Here is a 15,416-nt window from a genome sequence, read left to right as displayed (position 1 = left end):
TGGGGACGTAACAACTACAAATAAAGGTAAGAAAGCCTTCTAGTCCGAAATTCTCCTTTAACCTGTTATTTCTTTTAAAATAGCACTTATCTTTGTATTGTTGTTTTTTCATAATACAATAATGCATGGCATTCGTAATGCCATCTCAGTGGCCTTGTGGTTTGAGTGTCTGGGTCCGGGTCATACCAAAGACTCTGAAAAATGGGACCTAATGCCTCCCTGCTTAGCACTCAAGGGTTGGATTGGGGTTAAGTCCCTGCGACATACTGTACTAGCGTCATGTCCAGGGGGTGGACAAGCTGCCCTATGGGCCTCATGGCTTGGCAATGGCTTACTTACAGTCATAATGCTGACCTGTCTTCCCGTGACGTATGAATCATACGTCACTGCGGCTGTGCATATATAGCAAGCCAGCAGAACAGCACAGCCAAATCATTAACAGTCGATGTTCGTTAGTTAGACATTCATTAGTCATAGGTACGCTACAACAGAGAGCAGACGAGAGTAAGATCATTTCCTCGGATTTCCTCGATAATGAGGAAATCTGAAGACTTGAAACAAATACCGGTATCTGCATGGGAATTAGCATGGAAGCCTCACACGGGACAGACCTTCAGGGAGCACATGGAGGATCAGCCCATTCCCAGGTTCTCTCCGAAACAGCGTCTGTACTCCGACCCCTACGCTGTCGGAGAGATCGGTAACCGGCCCGCCCGGCCGGCTCACAGCCACAATGTGCACGCAGCCTCGCAGGATTGTCCAGAGCTGGCGGCCAAAGTGGAAGGCATGGGGACGGAGAAACAGGATAGCAAAGTACAGGAGGAGAAAGCAGAGGAGGAAAAGCAGATAGAGTACGTTAAGAAGCAGATTAGGGTGAAAAAATACAACGCCGAAGATTTTAATCAACCACCTGTACAATGCTCACATCGATTACACAAGCACTATAGAAGTCATGCGGGCAAACACTGTGTTGCTAATAGTTTGGCAGCAATTATGATGAGTAAGATGAAGAATATTCTCACATGGACAACAAATGATATTGATAATGTTTTAGATGAGGGAACAACATTCTATAATGAAATGCTCAGTAAACATAAGATAAAGAGCAATACTGGATACATTGTGATATCTGAATTGCCAGATACGTATAAGACCAGGAAAGGTACATTTTCAGTCCACATAGGAAATTCCTTTCTTGGAAAGATTAAGGTCGAGCATCATGATGAAGAAATATCATCGATGGCTTTCGATGAGGCACTTCAGAACGCTTTGTTGAATTTCGAAGCTTGTCTTGTAACATTTGGTGAAAATACATGTGCTGTCATTCAGAAAGACAATTGGTTTGCTGTATTTGATCCAAACCCACGTAACAAACAGGCCACTGAAGATGCTAATGGAAAAGCCGTGGTGCTTTACTATTCTACTTTAGAGAAATTACTTGCACACTTAGGGAACCTTTCTAACTCACTGTACGATGGCAATGCTCATACACAATCTTTTGAGATAACTGGCATTACAACTCAGATGATACCTGGCACAGAGGATAACTTTAAGAACACAGGCAGTTCCCAAAGAACCATGCATATGGAATCTGAAGCCCCGCCAGCTCAGGCCCACAATGTGCATACAGCTCCACTAGATTGTCCCGAGCTGTTATCCAAGATGGGAGTGGAGAACCGGAAGGAGAGAAAAGTACACCATGATAGAAAAGAGGAGGAAAAGCAGATGAAGGATGATTATTGTAACGGGGGGCCGGAGAGAGAAGAGACTGCGCTACAGGAAGGGAACAAAGATAAAGAGCAGGTGGCAGACAAAAGGGACAAGCAGAGAGAGCACGAGAGGAATGTGGATGATAAAATGGAGGTGCAGAAGGCGAGGATCAAAGTAAAAGAAAAGCCAGAGGAGGAAAAACGGATATCAACAATGAGAACGCATGAAAACATGAAACAGAAATCTATGTGGCACACAGGGCAGACCTTTAGGGGATGCACGGAGGGTCAGGACATCCCCAGGTTTTCTCCAAAGCAGCGTCCGTCCCCGGAAGCCGATGCTGCCGGAGAGATCGGAAACCGCCCCGTCCGGCCACCAACTCAGGGCCACGACGTGCATACGGCTCCACAGGATTGGCCCGGCCTTGCAACCAAGGTGGAGGTGATGGGGACGGAGAAACTAGAGGAGCAGGATTGCAAAGTACAGGAGGAGAAAACGGAGATTGAAAAGATGATAGAAGAGTATTATAAGAACAAGAAGAAGAAGAGAAGGGTTAAGAGAGAGCAGGACGTGGTGCCGGATGGGTCCAAAGAGGAGAAGGAGACGCAGAAGGAACATGAGAGGAAAGTAGACGAGGTGAAAACTGGAAAGCAGAAGGAGCAGGACTGGAGAGTATATGAGAAGACAGAAGAGGAAAAGCATATAGAGAATTCAACAGCGAGAACTCCTGAAGATATGCACACATCTGCATGGAAGCCACACATGGGACAAACCTCCAGACGACACATGGAAGATCGGGACATTCCCAGGTCTTCTCGAAAGCAGCGTATGTCCCCTGACATCTACGCTGCCAGCAAGATCGGCAACCACCCCGTCAACCCAGCTCTGGGCCACAACGTTTATAAAGCTCCACAGGGTTGTCCAGAGCAAGTGGTCAAAGAGGTTGTGGGGACAGAGGTAAAGCACCAGAAGAGGGTAGAGGATACAAAGCAGTCAAATACGAAGGAACAAGAGAGGGATCCAGAGGAGAATAGGGTGGAGGACGGTAAGAAGGAGTTGGTAAAGGAGATGAAGGTGGAAGGCAGAGGCCTGTCCGCATGGGAGCCCCACTTAGCAGATCCTTACTTAGCAGAGCCCATTAATGTGTCCTTCTGCTTGTCTGATGAGCAGCTGGAAGCCAAACCAGAGAAGAACAGGGAGTTAGAGCAGAAATGTAGGACGGGAGTGGAGAAAGAGAATAAAAAGAATAAAAACCTGCCCGCATGGGAGCCCCGCTTTACAGAGCCCATTAATAATTTCTTCCAGTCTTCCGAGGAACTGGAAGCGAAACCTGAGAAGAATAAGGAGGCGGAGGAACATAATTTGGTGATGGAGGGGAAGGAGAAGGAAAGCCTGTCAGCTTGGGAGCCCCACTTATCAGAGCCAATCAATATGTTCTCCTTCTTCTTCCAGCCTCCTGAGGAGTTGGAGACAGAAGCAGAGGAAGAGAATGAGAAGGCAGATGAGGAACGGGAGATCATAGTGCAGAGGAAAAGCCTGCCTGCATGGGAGCCCCACTTAGCCGAGCCCATCAGTATGTTTGCCTTTTTCTTGTCTCCTGGGGAGCTTGATCATAAACCAGAGGAGCAGTGTTCTCTGGTTCCTCCAGGGGAGGACCACAAGGCTGTGGCGGAGGAAGAGAAGAAAAGCCCCTCCGTATGGGAGCCCCATTTAGCAAAGCCCATCAATATGTTCTCCATGTTATTCATGTCTACTGATGAGCAGCTGGAAGCAAAGCCAAAGGAGGAGAATGAGGAGGAACTGGAGGCTGTGGCGGCGGAGAAGGAAAGTCTGCCCATGAAGGAGCTCCATGTAGAAGAGCCTATTGACATGTTCACCTCCTTGTCCACGGAGGAGCTGGAATCAAAACCATATGAAGAGAATAAGGAGGTGGAACAGAAGATGGTGGAGGAGGAGAAGAAAAGCCTATCCACGTGGGATCCCCAAATCGCAGAACCCATGAATATGTTCTCCCTGTCTCCGGAGGAGCTGGAAGCGAAACCACAAGAGCAGAATAAGGAGGAGGTGGAGGAGAACAAAAGCCTGCACTTGTGGGAGCCTCAACCCATCGATATGTTCTCCCCGTCTCCTGAAGATCTGGAAGCTAGTCCGGAGGAAGAGAAGATGGTGGAGGAGATGGAGGAGGGGGAAAGCCTGGACATAGGGGAGGCCCAGGGGGAGCAGAATCTAATGAAGGTGCCCCTGGGCATAGGGGAGGCCCAGGAGGAGCAGGATCTAATGAAGGTGGAGGAGGGGGAAAGCCTGGGCATAGCGGAGGCCCAGGGGGAGCAGAATCTAATGGAGGTGCCAGAGCTGGAAAGGAAGGTGGTGAGGAGGAAGGTAGACGAGTGTAAAAAGGTAAAGGTGAGGAAGGTCACCGAATGGGGGAGGGAGATCAAGCAGAAGGTAGAAAGGACAGAGCAGGAGAGGAAGAAGGAGGTAGAGGTGAGGAAGAAAGAGGTAGAGGAGAGGAAGAAGACGGTGGAAGACAAGAAGATGAAGCTGGAGCTGTGGGAGAAGGTGCTTCGCGACAGGGAGAAGCAGGTTCACCAGTGGGAGACCATGGCAAGCGAGTGGCTGAAGGCAGTGGAGGAGTTGGAGAAGAAGGTGAAGGAAGCGATGATGGACGTGGAGGATAGGGAGAGGGCAGTGGAAGAGAGAAGGGAGAGTCGGGGTAAACAGTCCCTGCGCTGTGGACATGACCGGGGCTGGCCGCCCTCCAGGAGGTCCTCCAGCTGTATCGGGCAGTCCTCTTGACGCTCCGTCCGGTGTGGTTTTCATCGAGCAGTTTAAAGACTCGCCACCTGAACGTCCTCGAGAGACATCATAATGTTTCCGTGGTGAGGTTTGCCTCAACATGGAAAAAGATGAAAGGCAAGTGCAGGTCCAAATGCCTGTCAGTGAGTTATTTTTGCAGTTCCCTTTTTATTTTCGTCTCAATTTACTTGTTATAGGCTCATATATATATATATATATATATATATATATATATATGAGGCCATTCTACACCTACACACGCACGCATACGTTTTTTTCATGTTTTTCTATGCCTGGCTTTGTGTGTTTGTGTGAATCATAGCGTATTAGCAATGATTTGATTGGCTGAGTGGTTGAGCAAAGTACATATTGAGGATAGAAAGTGAGGGCAGAAAACTAAAGATGCCAATTGTGATTGGCCGGAATGACAGAAAAGTGAGGATGCCAATTGTGATTGGCCGGCATACACGTGATGTAAGAGCACCGCTCACTTCACACATGTGTGATTTTTTTATTTTCCCTCCCAATTCATAATACCATTTCTCAATTCCTTCATTTGCTGTATTCAAGGAATGACGTCACAGCAAGCCAATGCTGCTTCCTGAGAAACTATACAAGTCTAGTTTATTTGTTAAAGATGGAGTGCCGTGATTTTGGTACTTTTTCTAGAATATTCAAATATGTCCTCCCTGTGTATTTTTGGTTTCGTCGAAAGCCTTTGAGTTATTATCATACAACACAGCTGTGGGCGAGACTTCAAGTTATGGTGGTTGGTGCTAAGGTGAAAACCAGGTATACTTAATGAACTGGTGGTGGGTGTGGCCACATAATAACATAATTTTTAACACTTCCTGTACACTTTTTTGAAAGAAATCTTACTAGTATAATCATAGTAGCCTACCCGATGATCATGTTTTAGGGGGGAAAAGAATCACGGCACTCTTAACTTTGGCTTGCTCGCTACTCCTTCAGTGTCTCTGTCTTTGGGTATAGGAGAGACCCTTTGAAGCTTTTTTGACTGCAACTTTGGTTGACTTTCTTGATCACCTTTGATGCCATTGTACTCAATTAATCAGCTATACATAATAATAATACATTATATTGGAAGAAAACTCAGTGGGTCTGGAGGATGCTACTACTATCGAGGTGCTCAATTAGTTAAACAATGCTCATTTTAATTTTAAGATTAGTTTTCAGTTTTGGTAGGGAGTCGAAATCTTTAATGGGTTTTGGTAGGTCATTCCACATTCTCGTGATTTCTATTCTTTGGTTCCATATCAACTTCACAAAATGGATTTTTTCACTGATGTAGCTTTTTCTATTCAAGCATTACAATCATTAGGCTAAAGAATAAATAAACGTGTAATTTAAATTTAGCCTCAAACTATGATTTCATGGTTTACACGCACGCACACACACACACACACACACACACACACACACACACACACACACACACACACACACACACACACACACACACACACACACACACACACACACCAGTGTCACTGTCAAGTAATCTCTCAAGACATATTCTTAGTGGGTTCCCATATTGGTGTAGACTAGAGTGACTGGATAGAGTACAATTTGAGAGTGTAGGAAGTTCCCAGCTAGTCATGAAATTACCCTTCCATGTGATTCTTCTGTGTGTGTGTGTGTGTGTGTGTGTGTAGGTATCTTCACAGATATGTGTGGGCTGGGCTCAGAGCCACAAAATGGCAGTTTTCCACCAATGAAACCAGGTCATGTGACCCAGCAACTGGTTTGTCAACATTCTTTTCTGTGGTGAGGAGGGCTTTCTCTCTCTCTGTCATAACTATAAGTCGTCCATGAAGAAGAAGCAGTGAGGAGGATATAACAGCTGTTGAGTTGATCAGTGTGTACCTACAGAAAGGAGGATCAATCGAGTCAGAATAAAATTAGGACAGAGATAATCCTCCTATCCTTGTGAGGAGGGCAGAGTCTTGCCATGGGCCTTTTCTTCTCTAAGTCCTTCAAACATCCTCCACAGGTGAGACTATCAGACTAATAACTATCCGTACTTGGCTTGATTATTTGTATTTTCTGGATACTATACTATGAATATTGTACTTTTGAATAGTGAACAGTTACATAGCAAGGACAGGCTTTAAAAGGGGTGTGAGGCTCACATTTTTCTGCACCCAGGCCCAGGTGCTCCTCAATTTCACTGATAGCCATCACACTGCAACCCAAGTCAGTCAGTCAGTCAGTCAATCAATCAATCAATGACACGTCTTACAAATTCAAACAGCTCATATGCATAATGCTATAATGCAGGTTGTTAACTGCTTAAAAAACCCTTGTTGGCTGCTCTTTTTGGCCAATGATTCCCTCAGAATACAAGGGCTCAAGTGTGGATAATATTAATCTAATATAGCTAGGCTCATGTTAGCTGCAAAGCGGTGCCTGATTCTTGGAACAATGCAATGCAACTCATTATGATGAATCTATTGTTGCAAATTGCGGCTAGACTCATGTGTGTCTGGACTCCGGAGGCAAAGGCTGTTTGAGATGATTGTGAAGCCACTGTGATGATGGTCGCATGTTATGAGGAAGGAGACAATTACATAGACATGTACAGTACAATGAATGTAACTGTAACATCATCACACATCCTAAGACATGACATGCATTACTTTAACTTCTGCAATTAAACAACCGTGCATGCTTCTCCAGGTGATCCTGATGGGTTTAGACTCGTCTGGGAAGTCCACCTTGCTGGCCCGACTCCTGACGGGGAAGGTGAGCATTCGTTCTCAAGACTTTAATTGCAGGGAAGAGGAACAAGCTGAAAAAAAACTAACTTTGAATTTGAATTGACGTAAATTCACATGTCATCAAATTTGAAAAGAAAGCACATTATCTTAAACATTGTGTGTGTGTGTGTGTGTGTGTGTGTGTGTGTGTGTGTGTGTGTGTGTGTGTGTGTGTGTGTGTGTGTGTGTGTGTGTGTGTGTGTGTGTGTGTGTGTGTGTGTGTGTGTGTGTGTGTGTGTGTGTGTGTGTGTGTGTGTGTGTGCGCGTGCAGGTGATGGATACATCTCCTACCATAGGGTTCAACATAGGGACTCTGGACCTGGATAAGAAAACGTCTCTGACCATCTGGGATGTTGGAGGACAAGACCGGATGAGAGCCAACTGGAGGTTTGTCTGGTTTCCTGACTAGTGTTACTGAGGTGTCTGGTTTCCTGACTAGTGTTACTGAGGTGTCTGGTTTCCTGACTAGTGTTACTGAGGTGTCTGGTTTCCTGACTAGTGTTACTGAGGTGTCTGGTTTCCTGACTAGTGTTACTGAGGTGTCTGGTTTCCTGACTAGTGTTAGTGAGGTGTCTGGTTTCCTGACTAGTGTTACTGAGGTGTCTGGTTTCCTGACTAGTGTTAGTGAGGTGTCTGGATTCCTGACCAGTGTTAGTGAGGTGTCTGGTTTCCAGAGTAGCGTTAGTGAGGTGTCTGGTTTCCAGAGTAGTGTTAGTGAGGTGTCTGGTTTCCAGAGTAGTGTGAGGTCTGGATTGGAAAAGTCCAGGTGTGATGAGACAAAGGCATGACTATGACTAATCATCTCTAGTTCATGGTGTGGCCGACCTGAGCTTTGTGGATAGTGTTCCTAAAGTAAACATTAATTTTGAGGCCACGCTTGGCTGAAGAAAGTTATCAACTTGTGTCTCATATCCAGATATTATTAATCCAGACCGGATTACATTTCCACCTGGTATTAAACATTTTGTATATATAGGTTCTACCTGGAAGGCTGCAAGGCCCTGGTGTTTGTGGTGGACTGCAGCGACGCAGGCAGGATGCCTGAAGCTCACAGAGCTCTGAAGAAAGTCCTGAACGATGAGAACCTCAAAGGAGTTCCTCTGATGGTCCTGGCCAACAAGAAAGACCTGCCCAACTCCATGACCATACGAGAGGTGAACCACAGCGCACACACACACGCACGCACACACACATACACATACACATACACATACACATACACATACACATACACATACACATACACACACACACACACACACACACACACACACAGTAACCGGGGTATCCCCTATCCCTGTCCCTTCAGACTCAGCTGTTTGGCAATCTGAGAACCCATCTGCAAATAAAGGAAAATAGTCCTGCAACAAACAGTCAAAAAGTGCTTTAGTTTTCGAGATACCCCTACCGGAGGTAGGACCAAACACAACATAGTTTTTCCTCACCTCTAAGGAAATGGATTCTTGTATAAAAATATTTTACTGCAAAAGTGGTGAAATTGTTATTTAAAGTTATACACCTCAAACTAAAAATAAAGCTTGGTAGATTCACAATGGAAGCTCTGAGAGGTTCAAAACTTGGCATACTTGAAGCCAGAACATACCTCTACATTCTAGAAAAGACTGAATGTCAATATCTGAGATATAGTCTGAGATATAGTCATTTGAACACATACCTACAGTAGGCGGAATTGTACATCTATGTAGATGTCTTCTCTACATTGTAGTGACTCTGGAATGGATTGTCATAGCAACACATATGAGGGCTTCTAGGAAAGGTGAGGTTCTACTGAATCCAGCAATACCAATTGTAAATGGAGCTTGCATAATCGTGGAGTTATGCCACAAAACATATATGGTGTCCCAAACGGGTGGAAATAAAACTAATAAAATCTACAGTATCACATTAGTTTTATTTTTACTTCACTTATCAAGGGTGGGAAAACATAAAGAATTAACTTGAGTAGAAGTCCCTAAAATGTATGAAATGTCTCAAACTTGAGAAATGAGAAATTGTGAACAAATAGATGCCGCTTCAACAATAGTACAGAGAAATATGCAAGCCTACAGTGGAACTACTAACTATTATTATATTGCAGCACCTGGATGTTCCCTCATCAAGCTCAAATCTCAATATTATCCTCATAACAGCAAGTTATTCATTTCTGTAGTTATTTGGTTACAGTCAAGTTATACTACAGTATTTGGCTCCACCTGCATCTTATTGCCTACAGTATGTGGCTTTCTTCATAAAATGACAGGTATCATTTCACATATTTTGGAATGTGAAAAGATTATCAAATCAAGTAGCTATTTAGCTGACTGGAGTGGAGAGTGACCTAGCATTTAGTTATCTTTAGTGTAACAGAGCCTACTGCCTGTCCAGTAGTCTACACTGACAATAGCAGAACCCTGCCCTGACACTCTTTCACCAGAATGGAAAATTGACTTAATTAGTATCACTTGTAATATGGTTACTGCACATATACTATAGCCTAAAAATAGTGCGCGCAATGCACAACATAGATACTGTAAAATTCTGAAGTGAATCTTTAAAATTTTACCAAAATGGAATATTGGATCCAAATCTTTGTATCATCTTTGCTAAACAGTTAGAAAAAGACACGAAACAAGACCCATAATGTATAAAGACCACGGCAGAAGACCTTCAACACATACTAACTGTTGTTCAACAGAGAGATGATGTTCATAAAACCCTGGCAAACCCAAATTCAATATACTCTCCTCATCATATATCATGTTGAGAAAACTACTCCAGTAAGACCAGAGTGAGAGCATGCCGTCTCGTCAAGAAGACTGAATAGGGTACAACACTCATTGTGCCCATTTCCCATGGCACACTTTTAGAGCAGGCAACATCAGACTTTCCATGTTCTACAAATTGTAATGCTGTATGTTTCCAGGGTTTGTATTTAGACAATATCGTATTCTTCCTCAGAGTCAGTGTCTTCAGTATGTCATAACAGTCAAGGAGTTTATATACCGTAAATGGAAATTGGTGCATTTACAGTATATAGAGCTTTTATCCAAAGCACTTTACATAGATTGTGCATTACATTCACACATTAATTCACACACCGATGGCAGAGGAAACCATACAAGGCACCGACCTGCACATCGGGATCAATTAGGGGTTCAGAGTCTAACTCTGGGGGAGCCCTGGATCGAACTGAGAATATGGTATGATATAGTACTACCGGTATATTGTTAGTTCACACTAAAATGTGTCTTGCGAACCTCACGGTTCTCCATCCAGCCGCTCTATTGGCCACTCTATCCCTGAGGCACTGCCGCCCCGGCATATTACCGCCGGTATTATATATTGTATATTTGTCATCGTACACAAACAGATCTGGATACGAGAGGAGCAGATGATGTACAACTTCATCAACCTTTCTGATGCTGCATGAAGGACCTTAAGTCTCTGGTACACATACCAGTACCAGCCATAATGGCTGTCAGATGTTCTGGTCTTGTACTGGCCTTCACAAAAATGAAAAATCTCTTTGTATGTTAAACAATGTTGTATCAACCCTATTCAGTCTTCTTGATGAGACTGGTGCAGGCAACATTTGCAACTTGCTCATTCCTGCAGCATATTGTCTGTATATAGAGCCATGGTTTTATGAACATCATCATCTCTCTGCAACATTTAGTAACATTATCCCCATCCGAAAATTATATTTTTATGCAACTCCTCCAATATCACAATAGTACAATATCCCAAATCACGGACAATATCCAGTCTAATATCATGATATGGATATCATATTGATACTAGGGATGTCCCAATCACATTTTTGTGCTCCCGATCTGATCATTTAAAAATGGCATGATCGGCCCCGATTTCCGATACACTTCACATATAAGATCACATAAGATGCACATAGGTGGAGCCAAATACTGTAGTATAAATTGACTGTAACCAAATAACTCAAATAACAGAAATTAATAACTTGATTATTTATATTTATGAGGATAATATTGAGATTTGAGCTTGATGAGGGAACATCCAGGTCATGTGCTGCAACATAATAATAGTTAGTAGTTCCACTGTAGGCTTGCATATTTCTCTGTACTATTGTTGAAGCGGCATCTATTTGTTCACAATTTCTCAATTCTCAAGTTTGAGACATTTCATACATTTTAGGGACTTCTACTCAAGTGAATTTTTTATGTTTTCCGACCCTTGATAAGTGAAGTAAAAATAAAACTAATGTGATACTGTAGATTTCATTAGTTTTATTTCCCCCCGTTTGGGACACCATATATGTTTTGTGGCATAACTCCACGATTATGCAAGCTACATTTACATAATTGCTGGATTCAGGATTCAGTTGCTGGATTCAGTAGAACCTCACCTTTCCTACAAGCCCTCATATGTGTAGCTATGACAATCCATTCCAGAGTCACTACAAAGTAGAGAAGACATCTACATAGATGTACAATTCCACCTACTGTAGGTATGTGTTCAAATGACTATATCTCATATTGACATTCAGATATTGACGTTCAGTCTTTTCTAGAATGTAGAGGTATGTTCTGGCTTCAAGTATGCCAAGTTTTGAACCTCTCAGAGCTTCCATTGTGAATCTACATGACTTTAAGTGCCTCAACCCCCAGACGGACAGGCTTTATTTTTAGTTTGAGGTGTATAACTTTAAATAACAATTTCACCACTTTTGCAGTAAAATATTTTTATACAAGAATCCATTTCATGTATGGGAGGCCTTAGAGATGAGGAAAAACTATGTTGTGTTTGGTCCTACCTCCGGTAGGGGTATGCCAATTTCTGGGGGCCATTGTCGCAGTACTAAAAACAGTGACCACTTTGTGAGTCAACTGTCAATTTTGTCTCTCTTCCAATTTCACTTGTTTATCACTTGTTTATACTCTCTCCTGACTCCTGAACAAACACTCCATATACAGGTAGAGCTATTTAACAGTTTAATGGCCCATGACGTAAATCACCATCAAGTGCATGGTCATGTGCCCGAGACGGAGATTGATTAATCTCCGTCAAATTAGTGATATCAAAACCGCATCGCTCCACAGCCTAGATTTGCTTGTTGCGCAATCCTCGGTGTTGCACAACAGTGACATTTCAGCGAAAATGTTCCCTGCCTGTTTAGCCAACGACAACAAAAATCTTAAAACGTTAATAACTCGCACCCATTTTTTTTTTTTTTTTTTTTATAAGATATTTTTTTGCGGCTTACGCCTTTTATTGATTTTTTGAAGGGACAGACAGTAGGCTGACAGGAAACGGGAGAGAGATGGGGGGATGACATGCAGTAAAGGCCGTGTCGGGTCCGGGAGTCGAACCCGCGGCACACTGCGACTGGATTACCAGTCCGGTGCCCAGACCGTTACGCTACGGCCTGGGCCACTCGCACCCATTTTAACAACACAATAAAGGTGTCTGCATTTTTTGGATTTTTAGCAGAGTTTTTCCGAAAAACGCATCCAGTCTACATCACATTCCGTGCTCAGCCAATCAAATCATCACTATGGGGTACACACAAAGCTGGGCAAACAGTAGGAGGGCTGTCAAAAACTAAAGGAGATAAAGCACAGAAACTGTTTAACAGGACAAAACAAACACATTACAGAATGAAACTGTTTAACAGGACAAAACAAACGCATTACAGAATGAAACTGTTTAACAGGACAAAACAAACGCATTACAGAATGATGGAATGTGTGTGTTTCTTTTCTTTTCTTTTGGAAAATGGCAGATCTACAAGCTCACAATGTGTTGCGATGCGACGCATTGTGAGCTTGTACAATCAACTGATTTGTATACATGTTGAACTTGTGAAACGGGACATTCGGCATAATAAGTACTTTTACTTTTGTACTTTAAGTATGTTTAGATACCAATACTTTTGTACTTTTTATTGACATTGCGGTATTGATACTTTTACTTACCTTATGTAAAACATGTGAGTAGTGCTTTTTCCACCACTGGCCTAAATGCCTACATTGTGAATTGTAGGTGTCGAAACAGCTGGATCTGCCGAGCTACAAAAACCGCCACTGGGAGATCCAGGCGTGTAGCGCTCTGAAGGGCCTGGGCCTCACGCAGGCCTTCCTCTCCGTCAGCAAGCTCATCAAGAAGAGCTGAGGAAGAGGAGGTCAAGCACGTAACCAGGGCTCCTTAAAGGAGAATTCCATGCTAGAAGGCTTTCTTACCTTTATTTGTAGTTGTTACGTCCCCACCAAAGAGGTCCAGGTGTTATGTTGTGCAAAAGCGCATTATTGGCTATTTCCTCTACCATAAGCCTTCAATTAATTTTATTGCATTGCATTGAATTGAATGGGGCATTGGGGTGTTGTGCTAATTCGCTTATTTCCATCGCTCAAAAATCATTTTTTTTGTATATATCCTCTCTTCATAATGGAAATGGTATCCCAAACGGCACACTTTACTACTTATTTCGATGGAAATAAGCGAATTAACATAAAAACCCAACCCCCATTAAGGGCTTATATCAGGGGAAATAGCCAATAATGCACTTTTGCGCAAAATAACACCTGGAACTCTTTGGTGGGGACGTAACGACTACAAATAAAGTTAGAAAGCCTTCTAGCATGGAATTCTCATTTAAATAAGTCTTACATTAATGTATTTTAAATACAAATACTTCAAAGGTGTTAAAAATGCCACTGAGGCACCTTTTCCACCTAAATAACTTTGGTTCCGTTCTTTTTTAAATGATGGTTTATAACACATAGACTGCATCTTCCAAAGAGCTGAACTAATTAATTTGGTTGGGAAGAAAGAACGGAACTGTTTCAACCCCGATGGAAAAGGGGCCAGAGGTCAAAGATTTAGGTTATCTTTTTTCTTACGTTTTTTGCTTTTTCATTTTATTTATTTATTGGTAAACTGGTTTTAACATCTTAAACCCTATACAGGCCTATTCTTATTTCAAATCCATAAATGACAGCTATATGTAATGTTCGTGAATTATTTAGATCAGCTATTTTCTGTGAAGAGATTTGGTGTAGAGGGGGTGAAAAGAGCAGACCACGTACAGAGCCGTTACATTCCATGAATTATTGACAAATCAATTTTAGTTTAGTTAGTTTAGTGTTATTTAACACTTTGTCACACCATGGTGTCAAGCAAAATCAGAGCTGCTATTTTCACTATTCTCTTTTGAAAATGTAATAACGATTCAGTCAATATTTCACATTATTATTAGACAATTCATGAATTCTCACAACAAACACACGCCAAACACACACACTTGCCATTGTAAATATCATGTGCATCATTTTAACTGTTTTATTTTAATGTATGCTCTGTGTGTGTATAAAGTTAGTTGATGTATCATGTCACTGCCATTGTGTGCGAGTTTAAAAAGCAGTCAAATGAGCAGGTTTCTTTTTTTACTTAGGGTTGTGTAGTAACATAATAACAATGTGTTTTTTGGAATGGGACCGGTTGGGTACCTGCCAGAATAAAACTTTATCTATGTCTCCTCCTGTCTACTGTGTGTTCTGTGAAAACAAGCCTCAACAAAAGCGACTATAGGACATATAAAAATATTAGATGTGTCACGGCGTGTTGAGAGCTGATTTGATGGATTAGATTTACTAAGATTAAAGATCTATGTTATTTGAAGTGGTCAAAGTAGCATAATTTGCATACAGCATGTTCAATCATTCCAGAAAGCCCTAATGATCTTGGATATTTCATAATGGGCAAAGGGTAAAGCCTCAATCTGCAATTTGACAATTTTTATCATTTGTACATACATACGTGTTTTATTTTGCATGGACATTTACCAGACAGTATTGGTAAGTGTACCATAAGCATCTGTACAACAGACTACATTATGTAGATAATTTCACTTATACAGCACAAAAAGAAGATGCATTCTAGACAAAAAAATATATATCAAGTATCAACGTTAACCACTTGCACGTAAACTCTAGCAATTCAATAAAAGTGAGCTTCATTTGCATGACAAAACATGCCAACGCAAGTGTCACATAAATCCCACTGGCTCAGTGGAGGGAGTTCCAGGGCGTCCCCAGCTAAATGATAGTTTGAAACCAAATGGACCCTTATGGGTCTGTAACTCAGAGTGTCCATTTG

At 42.4% G+C, this 15,416-nt stretch overlaps 1 protein-coding gene across 1 annotated transcript; it reads left to right on the top strand.

Annotated features, from left to right (window-relative positions):
- Positions 1-6,350: 6,350 nt before the first annotated feature.
- arl11 (ADP-ribosylation factor-like 11) lies at positions 6,351-13,433 on the top strand (the record flags this gene model as incomplete). The annotated part of the gene is made up of 5 exons (XM_083774510.1): positions 6,351-6,520; positions 7,207-7,272; positions 7,558-7,673; positions 8,263-8,440; positions 13,305-13,433. The coding sequence occupies exons 1-5, from the start codon at positions 6,479-6,481 to the stop codon at positions 13,431-13,433; spliced, it is 531 nt and encodes a 176-aa protein (XP_083630636.1). The 5' UTR covers positions 6,351-6,478.
- Positions 13,434-15,416: the final 1,983 nt, after the last annotated feature.

Source organism: Protomyctophum parallelum, assembly GCF_964188405.1.
Source record: "Protomyctophum parallelum genome assembly, chromosome: 10".
NCBI lineage: Eukaryota > Metazoa > Chordata > Actinopteri > Myctophiformes > Myctophidae > Protomyctophum > Protomyctophum parallelum.
The sequence above is the reverse complement of the archived record's forward strand: the minus strand, read 5'-3'. Positions and strand labels throughout refer to the sequence as shown.